General features: G+C 26.3%; 3 protein-coding genes across 4 annotated transcripts; 2 read left to right on the forward strand and 1 right to left on the reverse strand.

Annotated features, from left to right (window-relative positions):
- Positions 1 to 214: 214 nt before the first annotated feature.
- On the reverse strand, positions 215 to 4,085 carry LOC123266626 (nucleolar GTP-binding protein 1). Its single transcript, XM_044730946.1, has 6 exons — positions 3,888 to 4,085; positions 3,512 to 3,786; positions 2,980 to 3,217; positions 1,626 to 2,408; positions 479 to 904; positions 215 to 403 (listed from the first exon to the last, which is right to left on the reverse strand). The coding sequence occupies exons 1-6, from the start codon at positions 3,933 to 3,935 to the stop codon at positions 248 to 250; spliced, it is 1,926 nt and encodes a 641-aa protein (XP_044586881.1). The 5' UTR covers positions 3,936 to 4,085; the 3' UTR covers positions 215 to 247.
- A 4,050-nt stretch (positions 4,086 to 8,135) lies between these two features.
- On the forward strand, positions 8,136 to 9,061 carry LOC123266628. Its single transcript, XM_044730955.1, has 2 exons — positions 8,136 to 8,607; positions 8,722 to 9,061. The coding sequence occupies exons 1-2, from the start codon at positions 8,533 to 8,535 to the stop codon at positions 9,007 to 9,009; spliced, it is 363 nt and encodes a 120-aa protein (XP_044586890.1). The 5' UTR covers positions 8,136 to 8,532; the 3' UTR covers positions 9,010 to 9,061.
- A 356-nt stretch (positions 9,062 to 9,417) lies between these two features.
- Positions 9,418 to 15,182, forward strand: LOC123267357 (xenotropic and polytropic retrovirus receptor 1). 2 transcript variants are annotated; one of them, XR_006510012.1, is made up of 11 exons: positions 9,418 to 9,772; positions 9,846 to 9,940; positions 10,171 to 10,324; positions 10,619 to 10,860; positions 10,952 to 11,213; positions 11,659 to 12,026; positions 12,202 to 12,544; positions 12,631 to 12,800; positions 12,891 to 13,024; positions 14,488 to 14,800; positions 14,834 to 15,182. XR_006510012.1 is itself a non-coding variant. In XM_044731932.1 (10 exons), exons 2-10 carry the CDS (start codon positions 9,872 to 9,874, stop codon positions 14,741 to 14,743), a joined length of 1,998 nt encoding a protein of 665 aa, XP_044587867.1. In that variant the 5' UTR covers positions 9,418 to 9,772; positions 9,846 to 9,871; the 3' UTR covers positions 14,744 to 15,182. The 2 variants fall into 2 exon arrangements, 1 of the variants encoding a protein (XP_044587867.1); XM_044731932.1 differs by having other exon boundaries at positions 14,488 to 15,182.
- The last annotated feature ends 1,903 nt before the right edge of the window (positions 15,183 to 17,085 follow it).

Below are 17,085 nucleotides of genomic sequence, written 5' to 3' on the forward strand. Positions count from 1 at the left end.
TAAGTCGCATTAATTAAATGTCTGATTTAAATTTATTAAAAAATTCATTGTATTTAATTTAATTAAAGGAATATTTTTTTTTTTAATTAAATTTCAATTAATATATTTTGTATTTTTAATAATAATAATCAGTATAATTATTGAAAAAAAAAAATTAATTATTCTAATACATTTAAATTTAATGTAAAAATAAATTACATTAATTAAAACGTACCAAGAAGAATAAAAAAAATAATAAAATAAATTTTTATCTTCTGTCAGTTTTTCCGACACCTCGTTTGCCTGAAAACAAATGCTTAGGCATTTTCGTACCGATGAAACGATCGGCTTCACCTTTAAGACCTTTCTTCGCGACCTTCTTCCTAATAGCTTTGTGAGCGATGTTTTTCAGCTTAGATTTCATCTATAAAAAAAATAAATATGATTAAATATCAAACCAACAGTAAAAATTGAGAAAAAAAAAGAAAAAAAAAATTACCACAACATCCTTGACACCCATCTCATCTCTGGCAGGTCTTGAGCTGCTGCGAGCACGAGAAGTCGAGACCACGGACTCGACACGTTGCTTCTTACGAGCTGGTCCAGATAACGAGCGGGATCTTCCTCGAGTCTTGGTGAAGTGAGCATCTCCGGTGTCTTCCATATCAACACCGAGACCTTCCATCTGGTCGCGCAATTTACGAACACTTCTGTCGCGACCGCGAGCTACTGAAGTTCGTGGCATTACTGGTTTTGTGGATTGTTTGTTGACAAGCGATTCTTGCTTATCTATTGCTATCTTTTCACGGATTTGTTGGGCCATCGCACGAATGTCTTTCATTGTTTCTGTTAATTCTGGTACTTTGTAGTCGTAAATTCCTGAAGCGATTCTTAATTCTTCGGCTCTTTCTAATTCATTTAGTTTCTAAAAAAAATTGAAAGAAAATTATTAATTTAATTATTAATTATGACTTAATAATTATCAATGATAATAATGATAACGATAATTCCAAAATTTATTAAATCTAATAATAAATTTTGGAATTATTATTATAAAAATTTAGATTAAAAAAAAACTTATTTAATGATAACAATAAATTTTTAAATTATTATTAATATTATTATTATTAAACAAGTTTTGTAAGAAAAAAATCGAAATTTTAATAATAATAATAATAGTTTCAAAATTTTATTATTATTATTATTATTATTATTAAACAAGTTTTTTTAATCTAAATAATAATAATGATAATGATAATTCTAAAATTTATTAAATATAATAATAAATTTTGGAATTATTATCATTATAAAAATTTAGATTAAAAAAAAAAACTTATTTAATAATAACAATAAATTTTGAAATTATGTTTAATATTATTATTATTAAACAAGTTTTGTAAGAAAGAATCGAAATTTTAATAATAATAATAATAATAATAATAATAATAAAAATAATAATTCCAAAGATTATTAAATATAATAAAAAATTTTGGAATTATTATTATCATTATTATTATTATTAATAACAATAATAATAGTTATAATTATAATAACAATAAAAATGTCATCGTTTGTTATTATTATCATCATTAATGAATAAAAAATTATCAATGAATAAATCATAAAAAAAAAAAAAATATATTTACATCAAATATTTCTGGATCGATGTAATCAGCAACATTGTGACCTTCCCAAATTTCAGGAATAATATCATACTTCTGATCGCCTTCAATATCATAATTCTTCTTCAAATCAAGAATATAATCATCTCCCATTTCTTCTTCAATATCGCGCTCCAACTTGCGTTTACGTTCGGCTTTTTCAGCAGCCGCTGCTTTCTTCTGCAAAACACTAGCAGGAATGCAAGGAGGACGTACTTTGTTGTCTCTTGGAGCAGGAACTGCAACATGCAGACGGTTCAGCAGACCTTCCACTTTCTTGGTCTTGACCTTCTGGTCAACCCGGAAGGATAACAATCGTTCACAAGCCTCGTGTTTAACCTCCATCACTCCCTCCTCAGTGACTGTACTCATCGCCAAGACGGGAATATCATATTCCTCGAATTTCTTGACGACTTCACGCTTGTCATCGGACAGCTCGTCCAGGCCGACCACGTCGATCTTGTTCGCAACGACCATCAGGGGCTTGTTGGCGAAAAGCGGCTTGATCGATTCGAATAGCTTCAGTTGCTCCTCTAGAGAATGACCGCATTGCTCAGATAAATCGCAGACGTAGAGAACTGCAGCTCGTAAGTGCGCCAAAGCTGTTACTGCTTGCATTTCAATAACGTTACGATCCTCCAATGCGTGATCTAGGATTCCAGGAGTGTCAATTACTTGCCAGCGTAGGTATTTGTAGTCTGTGTGACCTACATATAATGATTTTGTTGTAAAAGCGTACGGTTGGACTTCAACTTCTGCACGAGTAATCTGAAAATTAATAAAAAAAATTCTAAAATTAACACGTGGACATTTAAAAAATTATAAGCTAAAAATTAAGCATTAATTTTTTTAATAAAAATATTTTTTAGATAGAAATTTATTAAAACACTCTAATTTTTTTTTTTTAATTAAAATTTTCAAAAAATACTTAGATAAATTTTTTCATTGTTTAAAAGTATTTTTTTCTAAATTAATAATTTTTATTTAAAAAAATAAAGAGAATTTTAGTTTATAATTAAAAAAAAAAAATTAAAGAGAACTTTAATTTATAATTTTTATTAAAAAAATTGACGAATGGCTGCTAATTTTTAATTCATTAAAAAAAGTAATATTTATAAGAACTAAATAATTAATTACACTAAAATTAACAGACACTTGACAATTTTTTTTGAAAAATAATCTAAGCCTAGAAAATTATTTTTAATAAATTGCATTTATAATTTTTAAATAAATTTTTCTTGCTATAATTTATTTATTAAAAAAATTCTAAAAATTATCAGACGTCTTTCAATTTCAGTGCTATAATAATAATTAATAATTAATTTAAAAAAAAAATTACCTTGTTAATAAAACTACTTTTTCCCACATTAGGAAACCCACAGATAATAATAGTCCTTGTGTAAGGATCAATGCTAGGTAAACGAGCTAAATGCTGACGAACTTGCTCCAAATAAGTCAAGTTAGCAGCTTGTCGCTTCATAATGGTGGCCATACGACCCAAGGCTGCTTTTTTGAGCTGTTTACATCTGTAGAGAGAGTCTCCGTATTTGAGAAGACGAACGTAATCCTTGGCAACACTGAAAATGGACAATAAAAAAAATAAATTAATAAATTGAGCAAACTATGGATGTAGAGATTCAATAATACTAAATTTAGCCAACGTTTTTAATTTTTTGATTTTTATTAATTGATTAAATCAGAACAAAAAAATATTTTTAAAAAATTGCACTCACATTTGTTCAAGTTTTTTACGAATGAAATTTTTTAATTATTTGTTTTGTAATAAATTTTTCAATAAAAAAAAAATTATAAAATTTTTATTCGTCGGCTTACTTAATTTTCGTCGTATAGAGATTCAAGATCAAACTTACTTATCAATTAGATGTCTTGCAGTATTTGTTTGTCCCAGAGCTAATTTGTAATGATCCTTGTCGTACAAGACGTTCATCAAGTCCGCGTAGAAAGGGTGGACATCATCGAGCTTCGGGAACTCCTGGATAATCTTAGACAGACGGTCGTGGAAACTCTGCTGGGAGAATTTAACCTTACGGGTGTAAAATGCCCGGATCCGGGAAATTTTGTAATTTTTGTGAATTACTGTCGGTGTTTTTCTTTGCGTTCGGGATAAAATTATATCAATAAAGTCCTGAAAAATAAAATATTTTAATAACCTGCTGCTTAACCAAAATTATAGAAAAACAATTATTGATAATTGTATTTATAATTATTTAAGAAAATTATATTTACCTTTGCCGTAGGAACTACGGTGATTTTTTTGAAGTTATACATCGACATCTTGGCTTTTTTTATTTAATTATTTAAATTATTACTATTTATAAGAAACTCACGTGGTGATGTGAGTTTTACTTAATGTCTAACCTATAAATTTCCAGCCGATGTGTTTTTCACAGTTCACACAGATTGAAGACTAAACACCAAGTGTTAAGAATGCACACGCTCAATCAACTGGCGTGAAGATATGTACTCTGTTGATAATTGGTAAAATTACTGTAATGACATCTGCAAGTAACTAGGGTCACTATATTTTGACTTTTTGATAATTATGCTTCGCGCGCCCTCATTCTTAAAAAAATCTCTTATAAGAGATTATTATAATTATAATTATTAATTAATTATAATAATTAATAATAATTAATAATAATAATTAATAATTAATAATAATAATTAATAATTATAATATTATTATTATAATTATAATTATTAATTAATGAAAATAGAATTAGCAGACAGTTGATCATTTTCAGAATTTTTTAATTAATTAATAAAATTATTAATCATTATTAATTAATATTAATAAAATTATTAATTAATATTAATAAAATTATTAATGAAAATTAAGTAAACCGACACTCAAAAATTTTTTATTTTTTTTATTAATTAAAAATTATACCTAAAAAACTATTTTTAAAAAATTCCACATATAATTTTTAAAATTTTCTAAATGTGAAAATTATTATTATAATTTTTTAAAAATTATTTTCTAATAAAATGAATTATAAAAATTTTTAAATGTCGGCTAATTTAATTTTCAAAATTATTACACAAAAATTAAAAGAAAAAATTCCACATGCAAAAAATTTGAAAAACTATACGTGCAATTTTTTAAAAATATTTTTATATTGCTAATTTAATTAATAAAAAAAAAATTAAATTTTTTCGCTGTCGGCTAATTTTAGTTTCATTAATTATCAGCTGACCAAATCACCAATTGAATACAAAAATTACAGAAGTGACGTAAAACGACAAATTTCTTGGAAAAATAATACATGATATTAAAATTAGCAGACATTTAACAATTTTTGATTTTTTTAATCAATAAAAATTGTAAGTAAAGAAGTTTTTTCTAAGAAATTAAACTTAAAATTTTTTTAATTTTCTACGTCAACTTTTTTTTTAATAATTTTTTTTCAATAATAAAAAATTCTAAACATTTTTAGATGTTGGCTAATTTAATTTTCATACTAAATATTTAGAAGAATTTAGCATGAAAATTAATTTATCAGATATTTAATCATTTGAGTGACAAATAAATTATTGCAAAAAAATTAGGAAAACGGTTGACCCTAAAGGCCATCTCTGCAACTTCCCGCTAATTCCGTTAATACATGCCCGTTTTTTTTGAGCTCTTCGAGCTCAAAAATACAATCTGTGTGTTATTTTGAGCTCTTCGAGCTCAAAAAGATACCTTTTCTGTGCTTTTGCGCTCTTTGAACTCAAAAGTCTGATAGAAGTTCCATAGAACACTATTTTTTGAATTTTCAAAGCGCAATAACTTTTGAATGAATGAATCGATTTTTACGCGGTTGGCGGAATTCTACGCAGTTTTTTAAGCCTCATAAAGAATTTCTAAGTTTTAATTGGTCAAACTAGAAATTTCGGAGAAACTCCGAAAAAACACTTTTTTCGGTTTTCTTTCGTTCACGATATCTCTCGAACGAATCAACCGATTTTGACCGGATTGGCGGCGATCGACGTGGTTTTTCAAGGTTGAGAGCTGATTAGTTTTTGGAATCGATCGGTAGAGCCGTTTAAAAGTTATTCCAAAAAAACCACTTCTGAAAAAATTTTTTTTCCTATTTTTTTTTTAGATTTCTCCAAATTTCTCAAAATCTATCGGTCCGAGTCGGTTCAAATTTTCAGAAAATCTAAGTTTGGCGAAGCCCTTTCGAATGGCACCAACCGCGATGAAATCGGTTCAACCGTTCAAAAGTTATAAAAGGTTTACATACTTATACACACACACACACACACACACACACACGCGCGCGCGCGCGCGCGCGCGCACGCACATACATACAGACATAGTGACGCCATCGCGGGAATAGTCAGGGAAGCTTCCTAGGACCTCAAAACGTCGAGATCTGATGAAAACTCGATTTTCGAAAAACGGGGTGAAACCAATAACTTCCCGATTTTTGAAAATTTTCAATTTTCTTAGCGGGAAGTTAAAAATTGACATGTAGAAATCTAAAAAAATAAAAAATGCGATTTTTTGAAAATAATTTTTGGGAAGAAATCACTGCTAATTTTAATGTCATGAATTTGGCCACTGGATTGGTCGATTCATTTGAGAGTCAGAGAGTCACATTAACCGATTGAAATTAATGGCAATTTACACGAGGTTTGAACGATATGCATACACTTGAGATTGGCAATTAATTACATTGATTTTTCCTAGACAAGGACATATCATCTACTAGATCCGTCAATAATGATCCGGGTGAGATGTCAAAGAACTCTTATTAACAATTACCGATTGGCTATTGGCTCACAACTACACGGAGAGAAATTTATAGGAAACTTTCCAAAAATTATGGGAATGATTCCTATAATAAAATAATCATTATAGGTATCAATCCTATGCTCATTATGGGAACCATACTCATAGTTTATTGGAAACATTCCTATACAATAATGGAATAGCCTCAATATATTATGGGAATGGTTCCTATAATGTTATAGGAATAGTTATTATAATATTATGGGAATGACGCACATAACAACAGAAAAATGTTTAAGTTCATAATAATGAAGCAATCACATAAAAAATATAAAGTAATTATTATATATTTTTTTGTTAATAAATTTTTTTTTGTTAAAAAAAATTGATCTTTCACTAGAGTGAAAAATTTCTTTTTCATAATTTTTATTCACGTGTGTACTTAATTTTAAATTGTTTATTCCAATACAGTTATTATTGTGCTAGATAATATTGAAAAATATTGTAGCAATTCTAAAGTTTCTCTAACAAAAGGGATATTTTCTCACTCTACGATTAGAGAAGCAAAGTAGATATGGAAATTCATTGTTTATTTTTACAATTTTATTTTATTTTTAAAACAAATTATTTATTTATAATACATACGTTGAATATTTATCAAATCCACCTTTTGGGTGTGTAATTTTTATTATTTATATGAACAATATTACTTATTTTACATATTTCAAATGATGTTATTGGGAAGCAAGTAAAATTATCGAAATTACTAATAATTTCTAATGCTTCAAAGTGGTCATCGAAGTCACAAATAATTTAAATTGTAATGATAAATATCTCAATATTATTAGGCATCATCACTATAATATTATGGAAATGGTTCCTATAATGTTATAGAAACTATTCCTATATATTATGGGAACCATTCCTATATATTATGGGAATCATGCCGATATTAAAGTTATAATTATAGGTATCGTTCCTATAATTATAGGAACCATTCCCATAATTATAGTAACATTTCCCAAAAATTATGGGTACAATTCCTATAGTTTAATTAATCGCTCCTAAAATGGTATAGGAAAACATTTACATTAAAATTATAGAAATGATTTCCATATTTTTCTCTCCGTGTACCTGCGTTTACCAAAAGCTAATTGTGTCATTGACAAGTCATTTTTGGTTCACAGAAAACTATATATAGTCTAGCTATAGCTGTGGATAATTTAGCTGAATTTAAGATTGCTTGTTTTTATTTCTTCATGGAACGCGATAATTGCAATAACAATAATTACTGACTGTATTTTTTTCCTTTCGCTAGCAGTATTATACTATATTGTATAACACTTATTTAACAATTACTTCATGTAATTATTTTGTCTCTAATTATATTTAATTTGTAAACCTTGATCTAATTAATTACTTTTTGTCAAAAAAAAATTATAAAAATTATATGAATTTAAACCGATGTAATTTGAAATTTGATTGCTCTGAGGGAGCTTAAGGTCTAGGGTTAAAATAAATAGATTTTTTGCCCTTTGGGCGGAAAGTGGCAACTTTGGTCTCACTGCGCTAAACAAAGTTGCCGCTTTCCTCCTTTCTCGGACAAAAAAATATTATACAGCCCTTGGGAAGTAAAAAAGAAAACCTCAGATCACATGTAATTGTTGGCCGAGGCGAAGCCGAGGTCAACAAACATGTGATCTGAGGTTTTCTTTTTTTCCTTCCCAAGGGGTGTAATATACTATAAATCCTGGAGCTTTTATATTGGAGGTAGATATTATGAAAACCCAAACGAATATTTCGCATTTTTTACGAATCAAAATCAAATTATCTTCACTTCACTGTTATTTGGTCTATTGGTTAAACTTCAGTCAAGAGATATTAATAAATATTGAAGCCGGTAGACCGAAAACAAATATATTAGTTCCAATTCATTATTTCAAAGTGTTTTGCTGATAAAATCATCATTAAAATAGGAAGTACAATTGAATTCTATTGTTGACCGAATGGTAATTACATTAATTTTTCACAGAAGCAATGAGTCAGTGGTTTTATCGGTTATAAAGGGGATATGAAACTTGGAGTTAAAACTCAGTTTATGTAAAAACACTCTTCTATAAACATATTTTTTTTAAAACGCAATTTTAGAAAATGCCCGATAAAAAACAATTTTTTATCCTATCTTGGTTCCTTTGCCTGGTTAGCGCTCAAGATCTTGTTAAAAATGTAAGTTTTAAATATTTAAAACTTACTTACTTACTTATTCTATATAGAATAAAGTTACAATTTTTTATTTATATTTTTTTTTTAATAAACAAACATCACTTTTTTTAATTGCAGCTTACGTACGGTGGATTTTTTTACAAGTGCGCAAATGAATCAGTCGATGTCTTCTTCGACCAGAAAATAAACACCGAGGTTAATATGTACACTTCTGTTGCGGAAAATGAGCGTTATGAAGATAAAAACACAGAGTGCTCTAAATATTTTCCAATGCGAAAACCACCCGGACAATTGAGAGCAGAGTTTAAATTTGACCCATGCTCAAAAGGAAATCACGATTTTGCGCTGTTTGTTAATGAAATTGCGACTGGATTTATTTTACATCGATTTAATATCAGCTGTTAGAAAAATTAATTACAGTCAAATTTTTATTTTACTTATTTAATTATTTAATTTTTATATAAAAAAAAAAAAATTAATTTTGACAAATAAAAAATTTTTTTTGACACATTAAAAAAAAACTTTTTGATTTAAAGTTTTTATTTCTTCTTTGAGTACTATTTCTTCTTTACTGTAATTTTTAATGTTTTTTTTTTAATTATGTAAAATTTTTATTAAAAAAAAAATTTATTTTATTTATTAAAAAAAAATTGTAAAAAAGTTTTAAATACTTATTAATTAAAAATAAAAAAATAAATTGATTTATAAATGTCAATTTTTTTGTACAATTTAAATTTCCCGCCAATTTAAAAAAAATTCCAAAGAACTTTCCCGTGTCTCTGCCAAGCGGCAAAAATAAAAATTACAAGTCAAGTGACTTTTAATAAACATGCATTAATGTCATGAGTTAAAAATTGATAATACAATAGATAACAGCTGATAAAATGACTAACAGCAATATAATGCTCAAACAAAGGTCTTATAGAGGCTAAATAAATTACATTAGCAAAGAAAACTAACGTTAAACAATTAAATGTCTGAGTAACAGTACTTGCTCTCATTGTCGAGCAGTGTTTTATTTCAACAATTGCATTGCACTGGAGTCTTTGTTTATTTTAAGACTATAAATATTTATTTTGTCAACTTAATAATATAATCTCGTTTTACTGCTAATAAACATCAGAGATTATAAGTATAAATTGTTTTGATCTCTTTTAATCTCTTGATGGTGAGTAGCATGTTTGGATAATTTTTAACCTCAGCGTATTTTTAAATTAATTAATTAATTTATTTATTTTTAGGTGACTGAAAATTATAGAAATAAAAAATGAAGTTTGCGGAGCATCTATCAGCTCACATTACTCCGGAATGGAGAAAACAATATATCAGTTATGAGGTAAATTTATTTTATTTATTTCTTTTTCAATATTTAATAATATTTTTTAATTATTTACGGATTTAATTTTTATGACATCAGAGTCAGCAGTAAATTGACAATTTTTTAATTTTATTTTAAAAAAACATTTCTTCGGAAAAATTATTTTTAATTTTTGCTATAATTTTTTTGTTAAAAAAATTCTAAAAATTGTCAAATATCTGTTAAATTAATTTTTATTCAATTAATAGGAAATGAAAGCTATGCTCTATGCAGCCGTCGAAGAAGCGCCGTCTGCAGAGAGTGTGGAACCAGAGGTTATTTCACGGCACTTTGCTTCCTTTGATGAAGTTTTTTTTACGTTTTGTGATCGTGAATTAAAAAAAATTAACACATTTTATTCAGGTATTAATTCATTAAAAAATTTTTATTTTTCCTTAAAAATAAACCAGGACTAAAATATTATTTTTAAAAAATTGAATATATAATTTTTCAGAGCCTCTAAAGATAAAATTTTTTTAATAAGTTTTCTTTGCTATAATTTTATTTAAAAAAAAAAAAAAAAAAAAAAATTCTAAAAATGATTAAATCTCTCAATTTCAGTATCAATTTATTACAAATTTTTGTCATCTAAATATATAAATTAAAATTTATTACAAATTTTTGTCATCTAAATAAATAAATTAAAATTTATTACAGAAAAGTTAGCAGAGGCAACGAGAAAATATGCCGCGTTACAAAATGAATTAAAAACTGCCCTAGATTTGCAGCATGGCAGCCATAAAAATAAAGGAAAGCTAGCGAGTGCTAAATTACCAGCACGGAAAATTCGTGAATTGAAATTAGGATTTTCAGAGTATTATTTATCACTGATATTACTACAGAATTATCAAAATTTAAATTACACTGGGTTCAGGAAAATTCTTAAAAAACATGACAAGGTACTTTAATTTAAATTTCATCAAACCGGTCTTGTATATTTTTTTTTATTATTAAATTAATTATTGTTATTTTGAAAAAATTTTTTTCTAGCTTTTATCAGTAGATACTGGATCCAAGTGGCGAGTAGAATGCGTGGAGACGAGTCATTTTTACACATCAAAAGACATAGACAAATTAATCCACGACACCGAGGCTAATGTCACAAATGAATTGGAAGGTGGTGACCGTCAACGGGCCATGAAACGCCTGAGAGTTCCTCCACTGGGAGAACATCAGAGTCCATGGACGACTTTTAAAGTTGGATTATTTTCAGGAAGCTTTATTATATTATTCGTCGCAGTTGTACTTTCTGGTAATTTAATTTTTTATTTTAAAATATTTGATTAATAATTTTTAAAATTTTCTACTTAAAAATATTTTTTTTTATTTTTTAACTTTAAAATATTTGATTAATTTTTTACTCTAAAATATTTGATCAACAATTTTTTTTTTTAATTTTGTGTTTTTAAAATATTTTTTTAATGTTCTACTTTATAATATTTTTTAAACTTTCTACTAAGAAAAATTTCTTTAATTTTGTATTTTTAAAATATTTTTTTAATTTTCTACTTAAAAATTTTTTTTTTAATTTTCTACTTTGAAATAGTTTTTTTAATAGGTATTCTATTTTTGAATTAATTTATTAATAATTTTAAAAATTTTTTACTTTAATATTTTTTTAGTTTTCTACTTTAAAATATTTGATTAATATTTTTTTTTAATTTCCTACTATTAAAGTATTTAATAAATATTTTCAGCAATTTTCCACGAAGGACAAGAGAATTTAAAAATAGCATTTCGGTTGTACAGAGGACCATTGCTAATAATCCAATTTTTATTTCTAATGGGAGTAAACGTCTACGGCTGGAGATCATCTGGAGTGAATCATGTGTTAATATTCGAGCTCGATCCGCGTAATCACTTATCAGAGCAGCATTTAATGGAATTATCAGCGGTTTTAGGAGTCATCTGGACTCTCAGTCTTCTAAGTTTTCTATTCAGCGCTAGTTTGAGTATTCCACCGTTCGTAAATCCTCTGGTGCTTGTTTGCATTATGATAGCATTCATTTTAAATCCTCTAAAAATATTTCGCCACGAAGCGCGGTTCTGGTTACTGAGAATAACAGTAAGTTTACAATAATTATTTATTTGTTAAAATATAGACTAAGTCCTAAGATATTATAAGATGTAAATAGAAGTCCTTAATGACTTAACTGTTAAAAAACGACTTAAAATAAAATAAATAAATAAATATTTATTTGTTAATAATAATAAATATTTATTAATAAAATTTTTTACAGTGGAGAATGATAATAGCGCCATTTGCGTTTGTAAATTTCGCGGACTTCTGGCTGGCTGATCAATTAAACAGTCTTGTAACACCGTTGCTGGACTTTCATTTTTTAGTGTGTTTTTATTTAACCAACGGCGATTGGCTACAAGCTCACGACACTACGCAATGCATGTCCGGGTCGCTTATCGTCAGGCCTATTGTAAATTGCCTCCCTGCGTGGTTTAGATTCGCCCAGTGTCTCAGGCGTTACAAAGATTCCAAAGAAGCTTTTCCGCATTTAGCTAACGCAGGAAAATATTCAACAACTTTTTTAGTTGTCATTTCAAATACTCTGAGGTCTTATTACGCAGGTACATTCACTTATTTATTTATTAATATATTTAGCATTTTAATTAACAGTTTTTTTTTTACAAAATCTTTTTTTAACTAATTTCAGATCAGTATAAAAGCAATTGGGAAAATCCGTGGCTTTGGTTTTGGTTAGCAAGCTGTATTATCAATTCTATTTACTCTTACACTTGGGATATAAAAATGGATTGGGGGTTGTTAGATAGTAATGCTGGAGAAAATAAATTTTTACGTGAAGAAGTTGTTTATTCTTCAGGTGTAAGTTTTTTTATAATAATAGTAATGATAACTATCATTTTAGGAAATATTTATTGTGTAAATTTTTTATTTTTAAAAATTATATTACAGAGCTTTTATTACTTTGCCATCATTGAAGACTTTGTTTTGAGATTTATATGGATAGCAAGTTTTGTTTTAGTTGATTTTAAATATGTTTCAAGTGATTTGATGACTTCTATTGTTGCTCCTCTAGAAGTTTTTAGGTAAGTATTATTATAATTATTACTTAAAAAAAAAAATAATGATTATAATAATTTAAGCCGCAAGATTATTATTATCTATATTATTGAAAAAATAAAAAAAATATTTGTGTTCAGGATAGTCATATGATAGAATCGATTTTTTTAAAATGAAATTTAGTGTCATTACAAAGGTCTTGACTTGAATTTGTGCTTTTTCAAAATTTCATATCATTCTTACCGATAGTCAATTTATTATGATGAATATTTAGGTTGCATTCGAAAATTCTCTATTTCTAAATACATAATTAAGAAATGACCTTTTATCTTGTGATCTATTGACATTTATAAAGATATAAGCTCATCCCGATGTTACAATTATCGAAACCTTTCATTTGAGTACCCACATCAATTTTTCATACATTTATATATATCGACGTTCTAATTAGCAAATTGTCTAACTCCAATTTAGCGAATTTTCTATTTGTACGAAAAAAACAATTAGTTCAAAATTTATTATCACTTTAAAAAACCATTTAATATCATTAATATCTAATAGAGATATAATATTTAGGTTTGAATCATTCAAATTATTTATAATTGGATTATTGCTACATCATAATGTTAAAAAATCACCCTCTAAAAAATAAGAGACAAATTGCTAATTAGACCATCGATATTATATATATGCATATATGAAAAATATATCAAAAATGCATGTGGGTACTCAAATGAAAGCTCTTGATGAGTGTAACATCGGGATGAGTTTACATCTTTAAAAATATCAATAATTAAGAAATGACCATTTATCTTGTCAATTACTGACATTTTTTAAGATATAGGTTTATCCTGACATTACACTCATCGAGACCTTTCATTTGAATACCCACATGCATTTTGATATATTTTCCATATATACATATATATATATATATATATATGTATATATGTATATATGAAAAATTGATGTGGGTACTCAAATGAAAGCTCTTGATGAGCGTAACATCAAGATGAGTTTACATTTTTAAAAATATCAATAATTAAGAAATGACCTTGTATCTTGTCAACTACTGACATTTTCAAAGATATAAGTTCATCCCGATGTTATACTTATCGAGACCTTTCATTTGAGTATCCACATCAATTTTTCATATATTTATATATTTTTATATATGTATATATGAAAAATATATCAAAAGTGCATGTGGGTACTCAAATGAAATCTCTTGATGAGTGTGACATCGGGATGAGCTTATATCTTCAAAAACGTTAATAGTTAAGAAAGTACAGTGCAATTTAACAAAAAATAAAATTTAATAAATCAAAATTTTATTCATTGATAATTCACAAGTGACTGCAAAATTACTAGTAACAATAACAATAATTTAAGCCATGAGATTATTATAATTATTTTTCAAAATTTCAGATTGATAATAATAATAATAATAATAATAATAATTGATTGATTATAAATATTTTTTTTTTAGGAGATTTGTTTGGAATTTCTTCCGTCTAGAAAACGAGCATCTTAACAATTGCGGTAAATTCCGAGCTGTGAGAGATATTTCGATCGCACCGATAGAAAGTTCAGATCAGATTCAAATACTCAGAATGATGGATGATGAAAACGGAGTAGTAAATAGAGGTAAACGCAAAGCCGGTGGTAAAAAACCTGGCAAAGAAGACAAGCGAGCGTTACTTAAAGAAGAAACTATTGATATCGACGTCTCGAATACCAGCTGAAACACGTGCTATATTAAATTATTGGAAATGTAAATCTGTAAATTATCTAGGTGAATTTAAAAACAAATTAATTAGTTTTTAGTTACTAGACTTTTATGCTATTTGTTGAGTAGTGTAATTATAATTAATACTTTGCCATCGGGTGCCTTTGTTTTTCTAAATTTATTATATTTTTTGAAGTTGGTTTTATACGATGACGTGCTTCCATTGAGCGTTGTTTTGAATTTATAATTTTTTTTATCGATTTTAGAAAAGCGATTTAATTAAAAATTTTTTTTTTTTAATTTAATTAGTTGAACAAAAATTATTGAGGTTGATTTGAGAAAATTTTAGTTTCTAAGTTGGAACTGTTTTTTATCAGTATGATGAGTGGCTAATATTAAGTAGTATAAATAACTTGCTTCAGCGAATATTAGTCATTTTAATTTGATTATTAATTAAAGAAAAAAAAATAATAATAAGGAACGTTTAGAAAATTAAATTATTGACTGCTCAGTATTTTATATAATTATATAAAAAATGACCTTTAAAAAAATATGTTATAAATAATTTTAACGCCATTGATTTACTTAACACAATAGCAATTTAAAGAAGAAACTTAATTATTTTTTGTGACTTATTTTTAATAGTAATTAATTGGTTTCATACTCAATTTTTAAGCTCAACAGTAATGTACTTTAACAATATTATATTTTTTTATAGAACAATTTACCGATAAATAAAACATTAAGTAATTAAATGTGATATTTTAAATGAATAATTTAGTTAAACGTTCCAAATAGAAATGGCATTATTATTATTATTAATAGTTGATATTTGTAATTACGTATTTTATAATTTATTAGCTCGTTGATTTATTTGTTCAACAAAAACTCGTTGAATTTAAAAATATATTTTTTTGAAATATTAAATATATATATTTTTGTAAATCCATCTCTCTGTAAGCTAAATATATATTGTAAATCTTATAAATATAAAAATAAATCATTAATGTAAGGCTAATTATTATTAATAAAGCTATTGATCAAAGTAGTATAAAAATTTTTGTTAATTTTCTTTTAATTATATATAAATATATTTTATTGTTTTTTAAAGAAGAAATTCTTTAATTTATTAGTTATAGTATTTTTTTTTAATAAAAAATAATTATACAAAAATTTCTGTAATTTTAGAAATTAATTTTCAATCTTTTATAGTCTATATTATTAAGAGAATAAGTAAAATTTTGTGGCCACTGTTTTTATATGATAAAATGGGTTTTTATGGTTCAATTTGGTATCGTTGGAAAAGTTTTGGCTTGAATTTGTGCCTTTTCATGGTTCATATGATTCTTGCCGATAGTTATAATTTATTATGATAAGAATTTAGGCTGCATTCGAAAATGCTCTATCTCTAGATACATAATTAAGAAATTACCTTGTATCTTGTAAATTATTGATATTTTTGAAGATATAAGCTCATCCCGATGTTACACTCATCGAGACCTTTCATTTGAGTACCCACATCAATTTTTCATATATTTATATATATGTATATATGAAAAATATATAAAAATGCATGTGGGTACTCAAATGAAAGCTCTTGATGAATGTAACATTAGGATGAGCTTACATCTTTAAAAATATCAATAATTAAGAAATGACCTTGTATCTCGTGAAATATTGACATTTTTAAAGATATAAGCTCATCCCGATGTTACACTCATCAAGACGTTTCATTTGAGTACCCACATCAATTTTTCATATATTTTTATATATTATATATATATATATATATGTATATATGAAAAATATATCAAAATGCATGTGGGTACTCGAATAAAAGCTCTTGATGAGCATAACATCGGGATGAGCTTACATCTTTAAAAATATCAATAATTAGAAAATGATCTTGTATCTCGTAAACTATTGACATTTTTAAAGATATAAGCTCATCCCAATGTTACACTCATCGAGACCTTTCATTTGAGTACTCACATCAATTTTTCATATATTTTATATATTTATATATATAAATATGTAAATATATATAAAAATGCATGTGGGTACTCAAATGAAACCTCTTGACGATTGTAACATCAGGATGGGCTTAAATTTTTAAAAATGTCAATAATTAAGAAATGACCTCGTATCTTGTCAACAACTGACATTTTTAAAGATATAAGCTCATCCCAATGTTACACTCATCGAGACCTTTCATTTAAGTACCAACATCAATTTTTCATATATTTTATATATTGATATATATATTATATATATAAATATATAAATATATATAAAAATGCATGTGGGTACTCAAATGAAACCTCTTGACGACTGTAACATTAGAATGGGCTTAAATCT

Source organism: Cotesia glomerata, linkage group LG6 (genome assembly GCF_020080835.1).
Source record: "Cotesia glomerata isolate CgM1 linkage group LG6, MPM_Cglom_v2.3, whole genome shotgun sequence".
NCBI classification, from domain to species: domain Eukaryota; kingdom Metazoa; phylum Arthropoda; class Insecta; order Hymenoptera; family Braconidae; genus Cotesia; species Cotesia glomerata.